General features: G+C 43.2%; 1 protein-coding gene and 1 non-coding gene across 2 annotated transcripts; both read right to left on the minus strand.

The window, feature by feature from the left end:
- Positions 1-4,213: 4,213 nt before the first annotated feature.
- On the minus strand, positions 4,214-10,079 carry LOC137881893 (uncharacterized). Its single transcript, XM_068724082.1, has 6 exons — positions 10,020-10,079; positions 8,920-9,160; positions 7,900-8,082; positions 7,544-7,695; positions 7,124-7,421; positions 4,214-6,756 (listed from the first exon to the last, which is right to left on the minus strand). Exons 1-6 carry the CDS (start codon positions 10,077-10,079, stop codon positions 6,713-6,715), a joined length of 978 nt encoding a protein of 325 aa, XP_068580183.1. The 3' UTR covers positions 4,214-6,712.
- Positions 9,901-9,972, minus strand: trnam-cau (transfer RNA methionine (anticodon CAU)). Its single transcript has one exon. It is a non-coding gene; the product is annotated as a tRNA-Met (tRNA).
- Positions 10,080-13,870: the final 3,791 nt, after the last annotated feature.

A 13,870-nucleotide genomic window follows, 5' to 3' on the forward strand; every position in this document is an offset into this window, starting at 1 on the left:
TGAACAGGTTATTATCTGTTTCTGTCTCTCTGACTTGATAAATTAAGCAATAACTAATGGACATAATTTAATCGTGTATAGGATCATAGCTTTAAATTAAAGTATATTAGGAGGTATTATGAGAATGAAGGCACATGAAGGAGAATGTAAGTGGAACTCTGAAAGCATGAATAACGTCATCACAGCGATCAGCTTCAGAGGATCAGTGATCAATATTCATCCTGAATGATTATGAAACATCTCAGTCCATGTCGAGATGTTTGAAACCAGATATGAACAATCAAGCCTCAGTGTGTATTCATCTCTTCATCTGTTCTGCTTTGATGTGTTTTTGTTTGTTCTCCAGTCAGCTGACAGCAGCTTTAAAGCTTCCTGATTGCTTTAAATGTGTTTGAACTCCTGAGAATAAAAAGCCAGAGCAGCTGATCAAAGCGGAGACGACTGGAAGCTGACGGACACTCAGCCGAGGACGTTAACCCGGTTACAGTCATTACTCCATCAGACGAGGGATCCTCTGCTCTCTCATTGGGTTAAAGGGCCCAATGCGTCACAGGACAGAGCCGGCCCATTGGTCCAGACTTCAGCTGGAGGCGGAGCCTTCCAACACAACATATATTTTTAATTTAATTGTTTTATTCTGACACGTTTCTACCGACCAACAGCAGAAAAACAAATGTTTCATGAAGATAAACGTTGACGTCTTCATTGAGTAGAAGTTACACATATATATATACAGTTGTGGTCAAAAGTTTACATACACTTGTAAAGAACATAATGTCATGGCTCTCTTGAGTTTCCAGTTATTTCTACAACTCTGATTTTTCTCTGATAGAGTGATTGGAACAGATACTTCTTTGTCACAAAAAACATTCATGAAGTTTGGTTCTTTCATGACTTTATTATGGGTTAACAGAAAAAGTGATCAAATCTGCTGGGTCAAAAATATACATACAGCAACATGAATTAGCAATTTTGGTGACTTAGAAAGTTGTGTCAATGAAATGAGCTTCATAGCATGGCCTCTTAACTTCTTGTGAGTGATTATGAGTGACTACAGCTGGTGACTTCTCTGAGGCCATTTAAATAGGGCTCATTGGATACAAACGCCCACAAACGCTACAATGGGAAAGTCAAAGGAGCTCAGCATGGATCTGAAAAAGCGAATCATTGACTTGAACAAGTCAGGAAAGTCACTTGGAGCCATTTCAAAGCAGCTGCAGGTCCCAAGAGCAACAGTGCAAACTATTGTTTGTAAGTATAAAGTGCATGGCACTGTTTTGTCACTGCCACAATCAGGAAGAAAACGCAAGCTATCACCTGCTGCTGAGAGAAAATTGGTCAGGAGGGTGAAGAGTCAACCGAGAACCACCAAAAAGCAGATCTGCCAAGAATTAGAAGCTGCTGGAACACAGGTGTCAGTGTCCACAGTCAAGCGTGTTTTGCATCTCCATGGACTGAGAGGCTGCCGTGCAAGAAGGAAGCCCTCGCTCCAAAAGCGGCACCTTAAGGCTCGACTGAAGTTTGCTGCTGATCACATGGACAAAGATAAGACCTTCTGGAGGAAAGTTCTGTGGTCAGACGAAACAAAAATCGAGCTGTTTGGCCACAATGCCCAGCAATATGTTTGGAGGAGAAAAGGTGAGGCCTTTAACCCCAAGAACACCATGCCTACCGTCAAGCACGGTGGTGGTAGTATTATGCTGTGGGGCTGTTTTGCTGCCAATGGAACTGGTGCTTTACAGAGAGTAAATGGGATAATGAAGAAGGAGGATTACCTTCAAATTCTTCAAGATAACCTAAAATCATCAGCCCGAAGGTTGGGTCTTGGGCGCAGTTGGGTGTTCCGACAGGACAATGACCCCAAACACACATCAAAAGTGGTAATGGAATGGCTAAATCAGGCTAGAATTAGGGTTTTAGAATGGCCTTCCCAAAGTCCTGACTTAAATCCCATTGAGAACATGTGGACAATGCTGAAGAAACAAGTCCATGTCAGAAAGCCATCAAATTTAACTGAACTGCACCAATTCTGTCAAGAGGAGTGGTCAAAGATTCAACGAGAAGCTTGCCAGAAGCTTGTGGATGGCTACCAAAAGCGCCTAATTGAAGTGAAAATGGCCAAGGGACATGTAACCAAATATTAGCACTGCTGTATGTATATTTTTGACCCAGCAGATTTGATCACTTTTTCTGTTAACCCATAATAAAGTCATGAAAGAACCAAACTTCATGAATGTTTTTTGTGACAAAGAAGTATCTGTTCCAATCACTCTATCAGAGAAAAATCAGAGTTGTAGAAATAACGGGGAAACTCAAGAGAGCCATGACATTATGTTCTTTACAAGTGTATGTAAATCTCTCTCTCTCTCTCTCTCTCTCTCTCTCTCTCTCTCTCTCTCTCTCTCTCTCTCTCTCTCTCTCTCTCTCTCTCTCTCTCTCTCTCTCTCTCTGATAGTACTATATCTTATCTGCTGGACTATTAATACTCTTGTCTTCTCTTTATGCTTTAATATAACAGACTCATTGAATCAAGAAACAGTTTAGAGAGGAGTTATGTCTAAAGAAATGAGATTTTAACTCAAACTTTAGCTTTAGACTGATTTCCCTAAAGCTTTAACAGACAAAGCTTTAACATGTGTATATATTAACATAACCAGAAGTTGAAGACACAATGAGTCCCGTGTGACGCCTCACGGCTGCAGCTGACCCCCCATCATGATGTGGCGAGACTCATTGTTCTTGTGGTAGTTGCTGGAACTGTGCTTATGGATGTTCTGTATCTTGAACACCCTGGAACCTTTGCTCAGACTTTTGGTGGAGTGGGACCTGTCCGAGTGGAGGCGGCAGATGTGGCACCACATCAGGTCCAGGGTCGGTGAGTAGCAGAGGAACCAGAACCTTTTCAGCCAGGCGTTCTGGAAGCAAGGAGGCCGTCGAGGTTTCGGCTTGGACGCCTCCTGAGTCCACTTGTCGGCTGAGTCTGGGTCCCAGTCACCGTCTTTGAGAACTGCTGGAGGAGGCGAGAGAAGAGGCTCCATCTCTGAGGGGACAGACGGCACTTTTAACCTCTACTGAGGCTCCAAAGTAACACACTTAGTAACACTTCCTGTTTAGGAGAAACCAAGTCTCTAGACCACAAACAATAGTGGTCCGTACTGACCCCCCCTCACAGTCTAACGCTAACCATCGGAGTGTAAATAAAGTTTTAACGTTCACCATCGGAGCGTAAATAAAGTTTTATCGTTAACCAGAATGTAAATAAAGTTTAACGTATACCACCGGAGTGTAAATAGAGTTTTAACATTAACCATCGGAGCGTAAATAAAGTTTTAACGTTAACCAGAATGTAAATAAAGTTTTAACGTTAACCTTCGGAGCGTAAATAAAGTTTTAACGTTAACCACCGGAGTGTAAATAAAGTTTTAACGTTAACCATCGGAGTGTAAATAAAGTTTTAACGTATACCACCGGAGTGTAAATAAAGTTTTAACGTTAACCACCGGAGCGTAAATAAAGTTTTAACGTATACCACCGGAGTGTAAATAAAGTTTTAACGTATACCACCGGAGTGTAAATACAGTTTTAACGTTAACCACCAGTGTAAATAAAGTTTTAACGTTAACCATCGGAGTCTAAGTTAAGTTTAACGTTAACCATCGGAGTGTAAATAAAGTTTTAACGTTAACCATCGGAGCGTAAATAAAGTTTAACGTTAACCATCGGAGCGTAAATAAAGTTTTAACGTTAACCACCGGAGCGTAAATAAAATTTTAACGTTAACCACCGGAGCGTAAATAAAGTTTTAACGTATACCACCGGAGTGTAAATAAAGTTTTAACGTATACCACCGGAGTGTAAATAAAGTTTTAACGTATACCACCGGAGTGTAAATAAAGTTTTAACGTTAACCATCGGAGTGTAAATAAAGTTTTAACGTTAACCATCGGAGTGTAAATAAAGTTTTAACGTTAACCATCGGAGTGTAAATAAAGTTTTAACGTTAACCATCGGAGTGTAAATAAAGTTTTAACGTTAACCACCGGAGTGTAAATAAAGTTTTAATGTTAACCATCGGAGTCTAAATAAAGTTTTAACGTATACCATCGGAGTGTAAATAAAGTTCTCCTGACAATGGTTCTCTATTATTCAGTAGAACATGTGGTTCTAGTCTCTGATAATGTTTCATTGTAAACAACCAGTGTTTAACCTCAGAACACATGAAACCAGAACTATTGACACTGTTGTCCATTTATTTATTCACACATAAGGAGGTTACTGTGCATCGTGCCACAGCTGGAAGCAGTTCTTCTTTGTGGTGAGGCAGAGAGGAACCGTACATCTCCTGCAGTACACAGTTGTCTTCACCCGGCGCGCTCCAGCCTTGTGGCACCTCTTGCAGTACTTCCTGATTCGTGATCCCTCGATGTTGAAGAACGCGGGCATGCAGGTCAGTGTTTCCCCTGGGGGGGTGTGGACACCAACACCGACACTTAAAGGAATCATGGTGTTCATGCGTTTCTCTTAAAGACAGCAGTCAATAGAACAACTGAACTATCATTTGAACTGAACATTGAACTGAACATCACAACATTTATTTTCATGACAATTATGTCACTGCAGTGTGTCGTTGTGGGCTTCTGGAACAACATTTCCAGAACCTCTTGATAGATATGTATGTAAGTAAATATGTACGTACGTTTGTATGTATGTACGTACGTCCGTAAGTATGTATGTAGATACGTATTTAAGTACGTACTGTACATACAAACGTATGTATGTATGTATGTACGTACGTTTGTATGTACGTCCGTAAGTATGTATGTATGTACGTTTGTATGTATGCAAGTACGTTTGTATGTATGTATGTACGTACGTACGTTTGTATGTACGTCCGTAAGTATGTATGTACGTACGTTTGTATGTATGTACGTATGTATGTATGTATGTATGTACGTTTGTATGTATGTATGTACGTTTGTATGTATGCAAGTACGTTTGTATGTATGTATGTACGTACGTACGTACGTTTGTATGTACGTCCGTAAGTATGTCTGTATGTACGTTTGTATGTATGTACGTATGTATGTACGTATGTACGTTTGTATGTATGTACGTTTGTATGTACGTATGTACGTTTGTATGTATGTACGTACGTTTGTATGTATGTATGTACGTTTGTATGTACGTATGTATGCATGTTTGTATGTATGTACTTACCAAGATCTGTCTTGTACAGTCAGGGGAGTATTTCCCCTCTGACAATCAAGCTGGGTCAGAACCTGTCATCCGGTGGTGACTGGCCTTTAGCTGTGTGTGTGTGTGTGTGTGTGTGTGTGTGTGTGTGTGTGTGTGTGTGTGTGTGTGTGTGTGTGTGTGTGTGTGTGTGTGTGTGTGTGTGTGTGTGTGTGTGTGTGTGTGTGAAGAACCTCCTGTACCACTTCATCGTCTTGTGGCGGATGCTGTAAAATGCGATCAGTGCATCGGACAAATCCATCCCACTACGCCTGTAGTCCACGACGCTGTGGAACTGGTACGGACTTGTTCTGCCACAGCCCAGCCTCCTTCACCTTCCTCCTCACGGTCTGCATTACCTCTCTGGTGTCCGTCCGCTCTGGATCCAACGCGTCCCCCCTCTCAGCCTTTCTGGGCAGGTCATTGGTCTGGGTCTGATGGTCCCACAACAGCCCATGTTGTTTGTGGACAGATCAGTGCAGAGAGCAGGGCTTGTGTAGAAATGGTCAGTGTACAACAAGACAACAGGTCCATCACGGCTGAGGACTCGCTTCGTGTAGACAAAGATATTCCAGGTAGAGCCCATCCACCAGAACAAACGGGTTCTAACCCCACTTTGTGGGCGTGTCCTTGATGGACTGGGCTGTCATCAATGGAGAGATTCTGGTACGGCTGGAAATGGGCTTTGCAGGCGTTCACCATCTCTGTAGAGCGGCTTGATCTTGAACAGTCGGTCGTACTCGGCACCGTTCCTCCTCTTCTCGTCCGGGTCGCTGAGGTGAACTGACCACAGAATCATGTGGTCACTGAGGAAGTGGAAGTTGTCCTCCAGTAGTCAGACCTGTGGACCGTCACAAGGCCGGTGAAAATGATAACGGAGAGGAACATGTAAAGATCCTTCACGGTGACCTCTTCCCACTTGAACTTCATGCCAGCTTGCTTTCTTTTGGCAGCGCTGGCCTTTGTACTGCTGTGGTGCAGTCACATGTGGGGCCTGGGATCCTGGCCGGCATGAACTTGAGAGGGTCAGGTTCTCCTCCTCTCCGTCACCTGTCCTCCTCCTCGCTCTCTGGAGATGCCAACCTACTTCTTCCACGCTTGGTAGCTGGAGCAGAAGTTCCCAGAGAGGTGGGTGTGGGGGGGGGGGGCTGACTGAGGTGTTAACAGCTGGGGCTCTGAAAGTCCTGGAGCCCTGTGACGTGTTGGCTGCTGCGCCCTTGAAGGTAATCCGAGTCATGTCTTCATCATCTGACGACAAACGAGGCTCCCAGCGTCCTCCTCCAGCAGTGTCGGTACTCCTCCAGCAGTGTCTGTACTCCTCCAGCAGTGTCTGTACTCCTCCAGCAGTGTCTGTACTCCTCCAGCAGTGTCGGTCCTCCTCCAGCAGTGTCGCTACTCCTCCAGCAGTGTCTGTACTCCTCCAGCAGTGTCGGTCCTCCTCCAGCAGTGTCGGTCCTCCTCCAGCAGTGTCTGTACTTCTTCAGCAGTGAAATATTTCTTTGGTTGTTGTTTTGAGATCTTTCTCTAAAAAATTCCAACAAAGTGGTGAAAAAACAACCGCAAAAGTAACACGACGCCAAACCAATGCTAACCAAGCTAATGCTAACCAAGCTAATGCTACACGCTCTGCATCCTCCAGAGTAATGGAGGTTTTCTCTACGCAGGGCTGTATCTCCGCAACGGAGTGGTCGATTTGAGTGAATGACACCTCGTTTGAATCGTTAGAGCCAATAGAAATTAGCTACACCCACCACAATGAGATTGACAGCACTGTTAGCCAATCAGAATCAGCAGGGCGCTGGCCTGTAGGAAGTGCAGGCTGCGGTACACGACAACTCTTCTCCTCTCGGGCTGATATGATCATCAATGACCATCTATCACTGAGACTCACCTGCAGGGTCCTGCTCCTCTGCGTGGACCCTCTCAGGACTCTGCCGGCCCTGGTCTGGATGGAGGAGGGTCTCTGTGAAGACCTCCACGTTCTCCGGTCCTCCTGTGAGACGACTCAGCTTCTCCTGCAGCTCCATGCTCCTCTTCGTCAACCGGACACAGTTCTCACAGGAGGAGGAGGACTCCTCACAGGTCTGGTGAACCTCCTTCATGGGGGGACCCTCTGAGTCCAGCTCCACGGAGATCCTGGACCTGCTGGAGGCCTCCAGAGAAGCTTCCAGAGCGTCTCGGAAGAAATCCTGAAACAAAATAATAAATACAGAATAAATAAATAAACCCAACTTTGACCCAGATGTTTCTCATCTTCTTCATCTCACTGACATGTGAACTGAAGAGGAAACCTCTGGAAGTAAAGTCCTACTCTGAAGTCCAGGTGCGTCTCCTTCACAGCTGGAGCAGGTGGTCTCAGAGTCTCGTTTGCAGGCGGCTGGCCGAAGACGGTTTTATGCTGCAGGACGGACTGCAGCAGAGGACGGACTTCCCTCCAGGGACGGACCGCCGGATGCTCTGCACCTGAAACACCACGGATTAAAGAAAGGAACATTTTAACTTTACTGCAGGTCTAAAGGCGTCACGTTAAAGATCTCTCCAACGTCCTGGAGGAGCCGAGATGATGCTAATGTTAGCTTAGCTTGACCAGGACTACACTGAGACTGGTTCATATAGAGGATCAGGACTACACTGAGACTGGTTCAGGACCAGTTAGAAGTTCCTCACCTCCTGCTGTCTCTGTCTCGGTTAAAGATCTGGTCTCTGTGGAGCGTCTCTGGTCCTGGTCTCGCTCCCTATGCACAGACTGGAGGAGACCCTTGGTGGGTCTGGTGGTTCCCTCACTGGGACCCATCAGCAGTGAAGGAACCCAGTCTGGATCCGACTCCAGTCCTTCATAAGAGGGTTTACCTGGAAACACACAGTCTTTAACATCAATATCTAGCTCCGTTTACATCAGAGACTTACGTCACTTCTAAGAGTTGCGATGTTCACTTTGTAGAAGAAGTTTATTAATATTCCTGAGAAAGTCTTACTATGAAGATGAAGATGTGGTCAAAAGCTCTGGGATCAACTTGGTAAGTGGACCTTGAGTCTAGATCATTTATGTCCCGAGAAAGAATTCATTTCAACTCATAAATATCTGTGTATATGATTGATGTACTGTTATTTAATCTAGTTATTAGTTTAGTTGTATGAGTAAGAACGGAGCGACGGGTAGGCAGGTAAAGACCCAGCATGCACTTGGAGGGTTGTGTGTGTTTTAAGACCCTAAAGATAAATAGATCACTTCCTGTTTACAGTGGTCCTACAGTCTGGTTTCTGGTCTAAAAGGCGGTCAAACCAAAACGTCTGAAACGCTTTAATAGACTTTAAACAAACGAGGGAAGAATGTACTAGTACTAGAACCTAATAAATAAACATTTACTCAAGTACGCATTTGAGGTACTTGTACTTTGACTTGAGTAACCTTTACAAAATACGTCTTCTACTGCTGGAAGGTTTACTGCAGGACTGTTTGATGAGTTGTTACTAACATTAGTTTGTTGTTACTAACTTGTAATACTTTCAACTAACTAGTACTAACTAACCTGAGAAGTGTCTGGAGCAGACTCTGCTGGATGAAGGAACTTGGTTGAACTAGTTAAACTAAGTAGTACTAACTAACCTGAGTAGAAGTGTCTGGAGCAGACTCTACTCGATGAAGGAACTTGGTTGAACTAGTTAAACTAACTAGTACTAACTAACCTGAGTAGAAGTGTCTGGAGCAGACTCTGCTGGATGAAGGAACGTGGTTGAACGTGATGTCCTCGCGACCCACAGCAGACACCCAGGCCTTCCTCCGGCTCCTTGTGAGCTCAGAGATCGTCTCTCCCTCGTGTCTCCTCCAGGCCGGGAACACGTGGAACGTGACCGCGTGACTCCCGCTGTGGCCGCGAGACGTGCGCGGGCAGTTTAACACGCAGCAGCTTCTCTCCACCATTACTACCTGAGATAGATCAATAGATATACATATGACGTTATCTTGAGTTAGGAAACAAACAGTCGCGAGGCTGCACGTTAACTAAAACAACCGCCGGAAGCTACTTTACAAACGAACCGCTCTGCCTCTGATTGGCCGGTTCTCGGTGGCTTCGTTGGCTGGATTGGTTAGGTTGAGACACGAGGAACAGGATTGGTTGGCTCAGGGTAATGACGTCAGAGTGAGCCAATCAGAGGCAGAGTAGGGCGGGTCTTGTCTGGTTCCGCTTCCGGTTACAAAGTTAATATTCAGGTGATAGAACCGGATACACAATAAAACAATACAAATATTATAAAACATACAGATACTACGTGTTTTTGATCGTAAATACTTTTACACATTGATAAAATCCCTTCAAGAAAACAACAATATATATTTATTTTATGGTTAAATTAATGTTATGAATTGGCATCATTTATAAAAAGAGACTAAACACCACTTTTTCAATAAATAATTTACATTTTGTATAAATCTATCTATATTATATCGTACTTTGTTGATGTATTAATGTGATCATCATTTTATTGTTTAATGACTTTATGAACTCCTGATAGGTTCAAATGTATCATAATATATCAGGATTTCTTGTTTCTTGTTGTTTATTAAGCACAACGTTGTATTCTGTGAAGAACAAAATGTTCGTAGTTCAGTAAAGATGAAGACAATGAGACTGTTTTCTTTCTGCTCATCAATCACTAAAACAAAACTAGCAGAGGATGGTTTCGATCCATCGACCTCTGGGTTATGGGCCCAGCACGCTTCCGCTGCGCCACTCTGCTGCACAGGATATAAATCTTCACTTTCAGATACTTAAAGTGTTCACTACCGGAAACACGTCAGTGAGGATCGTGTTCCTCCTTCTAGACCAGAAGCGTTCTGTTAACATCGTTACGGGCAGGAGGTCGATCAACACCGGTACACTCATTACAGCTGCTTTAATCGTGACGAGTTAATGAAGAAACCATCAGATTAAAATGTTTCATCAGTATATTATATATATATATATATATATATATATATATATATATATATATATATCTCTATCTATCTATCTATCTATATGTTCTTTTAATCACTTCAAAAGGTTTTAAAGGATCTATTATCAGAATGTAAAATGATATTCATAACGATGAGTCATTCATATTAATGTTAAAGCTGTTAAAACAATGGAGACTCGCTGCTTTTCACAATTTATTAACAAAATGATAAAATAAATAAATACAAATTGATCAAATGCTCCTAATATCAACTCGCCCCGTGTTGCCGACAGTATTTCCTAAACACTGCATACAAAGAATTCATCACAGAAGAGGCTCAATACAGAGGTAAGAATCCCACCGTCACAATGTCAGGCCAACAGAAGACACATCTGGAACACAAGTCAAAAAAATAAACACATTCCTTTCAAAATCATTATGAAAAAATACAAACAATTATACAAATATTCAGATCGTGTAATTACCAATTTACACATTTATTCAGCACACCAGGTGAACCTTTTCTTTATTCATATCGCTACAATGCATCTCACCACATGGAAGATTAAAAAAGACTTCTCTTTTATGGATCTGGTTTTTGTTGTTGTTTTGTTGCCCCCCCGATGGATCACCTGTGGACAGGGTAAAGAAGCTTCAGGTGAACACGATGGGATGATGATGATGATGATGATGATGTCATGAACCGACAGAATACTAGAAGGCCACAGTCATGACTCATCGCTCTTAAAGAAGAACACGGAGGAGTCGCTTCTTTTACGCCAACATTTGTTTTTTGTTTAAAATGCATACAAGACTTCGTCAAACACAAACTGAACAAACGCTCCTCTTCCTCTTCCTCGTCTTCCTCCAGCTGGACGAACACGATGCTGACGTAGAACATTATTATGTTTTACTGATATGACGACACACACAAACGTTCTGCACGTGTTCTTTGGATAAATTCACTTTTAGACCAAATAGAGACCGCCCCCCCCCCCCCCCCCAGCATGGTGCATCAGTTCACATCTAAAAACACGACGTCAGCAACAAGATGACCACTTCATGTTCACATGGAAACTATAAAAGAACAAAAAGCATATTCAACAAAAGACAAAAGAACTAAAAGTTTGACAACTGCTGTATAAAAGTTTGCATAAGAAGTCATGCGGCCCACAGACGTGGACAGATGTTGATAACGGGGGTCAAAGGTCAAAGGTTGACCCGTCGGGGAGGAGGGGCGTTTTGTTCACATGACCGGATTTAGAAAAAGTTTAGTAACACACGAAGAAGAAGAAGAAGCAGAAGAAGCAGAAGCACAGCACAGAGGGAACCAACGAGTCCGGACTAACACAACCCCATATCTATAATTATGATAATAATAATAATGATATAATAATAATAATAATAATACTGGTCAAACCAAAAGTGCATCACAAAATAACTGGCTGTCAAACCAAAGATCTCATCCTCCTCATCATCATCATCCTCAACCCCTCTTTGGACCATGTCACTGACCTCTGACCTCCAGCAATTCTTTTATTTTTTTAAGTAAAATAAAAACACATTTAAGGCAACAACAATAAACAACAACAGAAACACTGTCTGGTCGATCTAAACGGCATAATATGAAATGTAGTTTCCACTTGCATCGACTACCTGGCAGCCTGAGGTGAATGTGGGCCGGGGGGGCGGGGGGGGGTCTCGGTTGGGTCTGGATGGACCGGGGGGTTTAGTAAGGTTTCTACAAGTCACAGTGCAAGTCAAGAGACAAAATATTATCTGCTGTTTGAAGAAAAGGCACTCGAGGTACCTACTGTACAGGGAGGGGGGGGGGGGGGGGGGGGGGGGGGGGGGGTCTGGAACACGAGGTCGGGCTCAATCAACGAAAAGAGACGAAGAAGAAAACACTCAACGAATGGGATTCATGAGGACGACGCTGTGGCCTCAGACACGAGGAGACGATACAGATTTAATCTGTTCTGATCTTCTGAATGAAGGCAGTTTGTACAGCTGATGAGGTCGAGTCAAGATATGAAGATTCAGTTCCAGAGTCCGTATGATATGGGGGGAAGACACACACACACAGAGAGAGAGAGAGAGAGAGAGAGAGAGAGAGAGAGAGAGAGAGAGAGAGAGAGAGAGAGAGAGAGAGAGAGAGAGATTACTTTAAAAGTTAGCCAACAACGTATTCACCCTCTCGGTCAACGAGCACGTCTACAGCCATGCTAACAGCTCAGCTAGATGCTAACAGCAGCATGCTAACACGCTCACAATGACGTCATGCTAACATGAAGACGTTTACCACATTCACCGTCTAGGTTTAGCATGTTAACATGCTAACATTAGCTAATTAACAGCAAACAGAGTCCAGTTGAGGCTGATTGTTCTGCAGGTATTTGGTCATCAAGTATAGGACACATTAACACGCTGACCACCTTAGTTTAGCGTGTTAGCATTCTCACACACTCACAATGGCGGCATGCTAACATGCTGATGTTTACCGCGTTTCCCACCTTAGCTTGGTGTGTTAGCATGCTAACAATAGCTAATTGGAGGATCAACAGAGTTAATAGGATTCTGTAACAAACTGGAGATGTTGTGATATTTCACAGGATAAACAATGAAAATATTCAGATAACTGTAGTAAGCTACATTAATATCCATCAATAGTTGTTCAGTACTTCAGTCTAAAGTGGTGGAGCGACTCTGCTAGCATGGCTAAAAACACATAACAGATAAAAGTATTTTGAGATCTTCTACATCTTCAGAGGCTCCTCGGGGTGAATACGTTTTTGGACGACTACGATTAAAGCAAACGCGCTCCAATATTGCAAAAAGTAAAAAAAGAAAGTAAGAAAGCACAACCGGAGGCACCGTTAAAGAACAGACCAGAGTTTGTTGAATGCCCCGAACCCAACGAGAAGCCAGAAGTCACCATCAGTTCACCAGACTAAGACCCAACCGACAGCCACCGAGCACCAGCGCCACATCTCAGCCCAGACACGCTCCACAAAGAAAGAGATGCACCAGTCCAACTGTGAGGGTTCAACAGCCCCTCCCCCCAAAATATGAACCAGCCTCAAAGTCAGAGGTTAGGGTCTCCTCCTAGAAAAATATTGGCAATGTGGGGATAAGTCACATCACAACAAAGAGATGCATACTCTGTTTAATTCCATATTAACATACAAAAAGCTCTTCAGCACTTCTTTGTAATGCAGCAAGCTTGTGCTTTAATGTCAGGATTTGTGGTATTGTCCTTTGAGATCAGTCTGAAGGAGCAGGTTCATACAACAAATCCCTCCAGTTTCAAGGACAAAAAAGTTCCTTTTCATGTTATTGTTTTCATAAGCTCCTCCTGTCTAAATCTGGGGACTTCCAATTTCTGAAATGGTTGCATCTATATCTTACAACGCCAATGATTTGATCTTTCAATACAGTAACAGTGGACTCGTCCCCGCTGAATTTGGATACAACATCATTTTGGCAGTTCAGGATTCAACAGAAATGTACAATAATGCAAAGACCACCACTTCAAAAAGAGGATTCCTTTCTGTGTTGGTAATGCCAGTACAGCAGGTTCAGGAACAGAAAGCACTTATTCTGAAGACTAGGAAGACCTGAATATCTTTTCCTATAAAAAAGAAACACAGCCCAGATATGTGTGTGTGTGTGTGTGTGTGTGTGTGTGTGTGTGTGTGTG

Source organism: Cebidichthys violaceus, unplaced genomic scaffold (genome assembly GCF_023349555.1).
Source record: "Cebidichthys violaceus isolate CVI_PGR_0920_01 unplaced genomic scaffold, fCebVio1.0.p SCAF_3, whole genome shotgun sequence".
In the NCBI taxonomy this organism is placed as follows: domain Eukaryota; kingdom Metazoa; phylum Chordata; class Actinopteri; order Perciformes; family Stichaeidae; genus Cebidichthys; species Cebidichthys violaceus.

Coding starts and splice junctions, on each gene's coding strand:
- LOC137881893 (XM_068724082.1), bottom strand. CDS start 10,079: ATGTTAACAGAACGCTTCTGGTCTAGAAGGAGGAACACGATCCTCACT. Junction 8,083..8,919: donor CTCCAGACACTTCTACTCAG/GTTAGTTAGTAC, acceptor GTGTGTTTCCAG/GTAAACCCTCTTATGAAGGA. Junction 6,757..7,123: donor AGAGGAGCAGGACCCTGCAG/GTGAGTCTCAGT, acceptor GGAATTTTTTAG/AGAAAGATCTCAAAACAACA.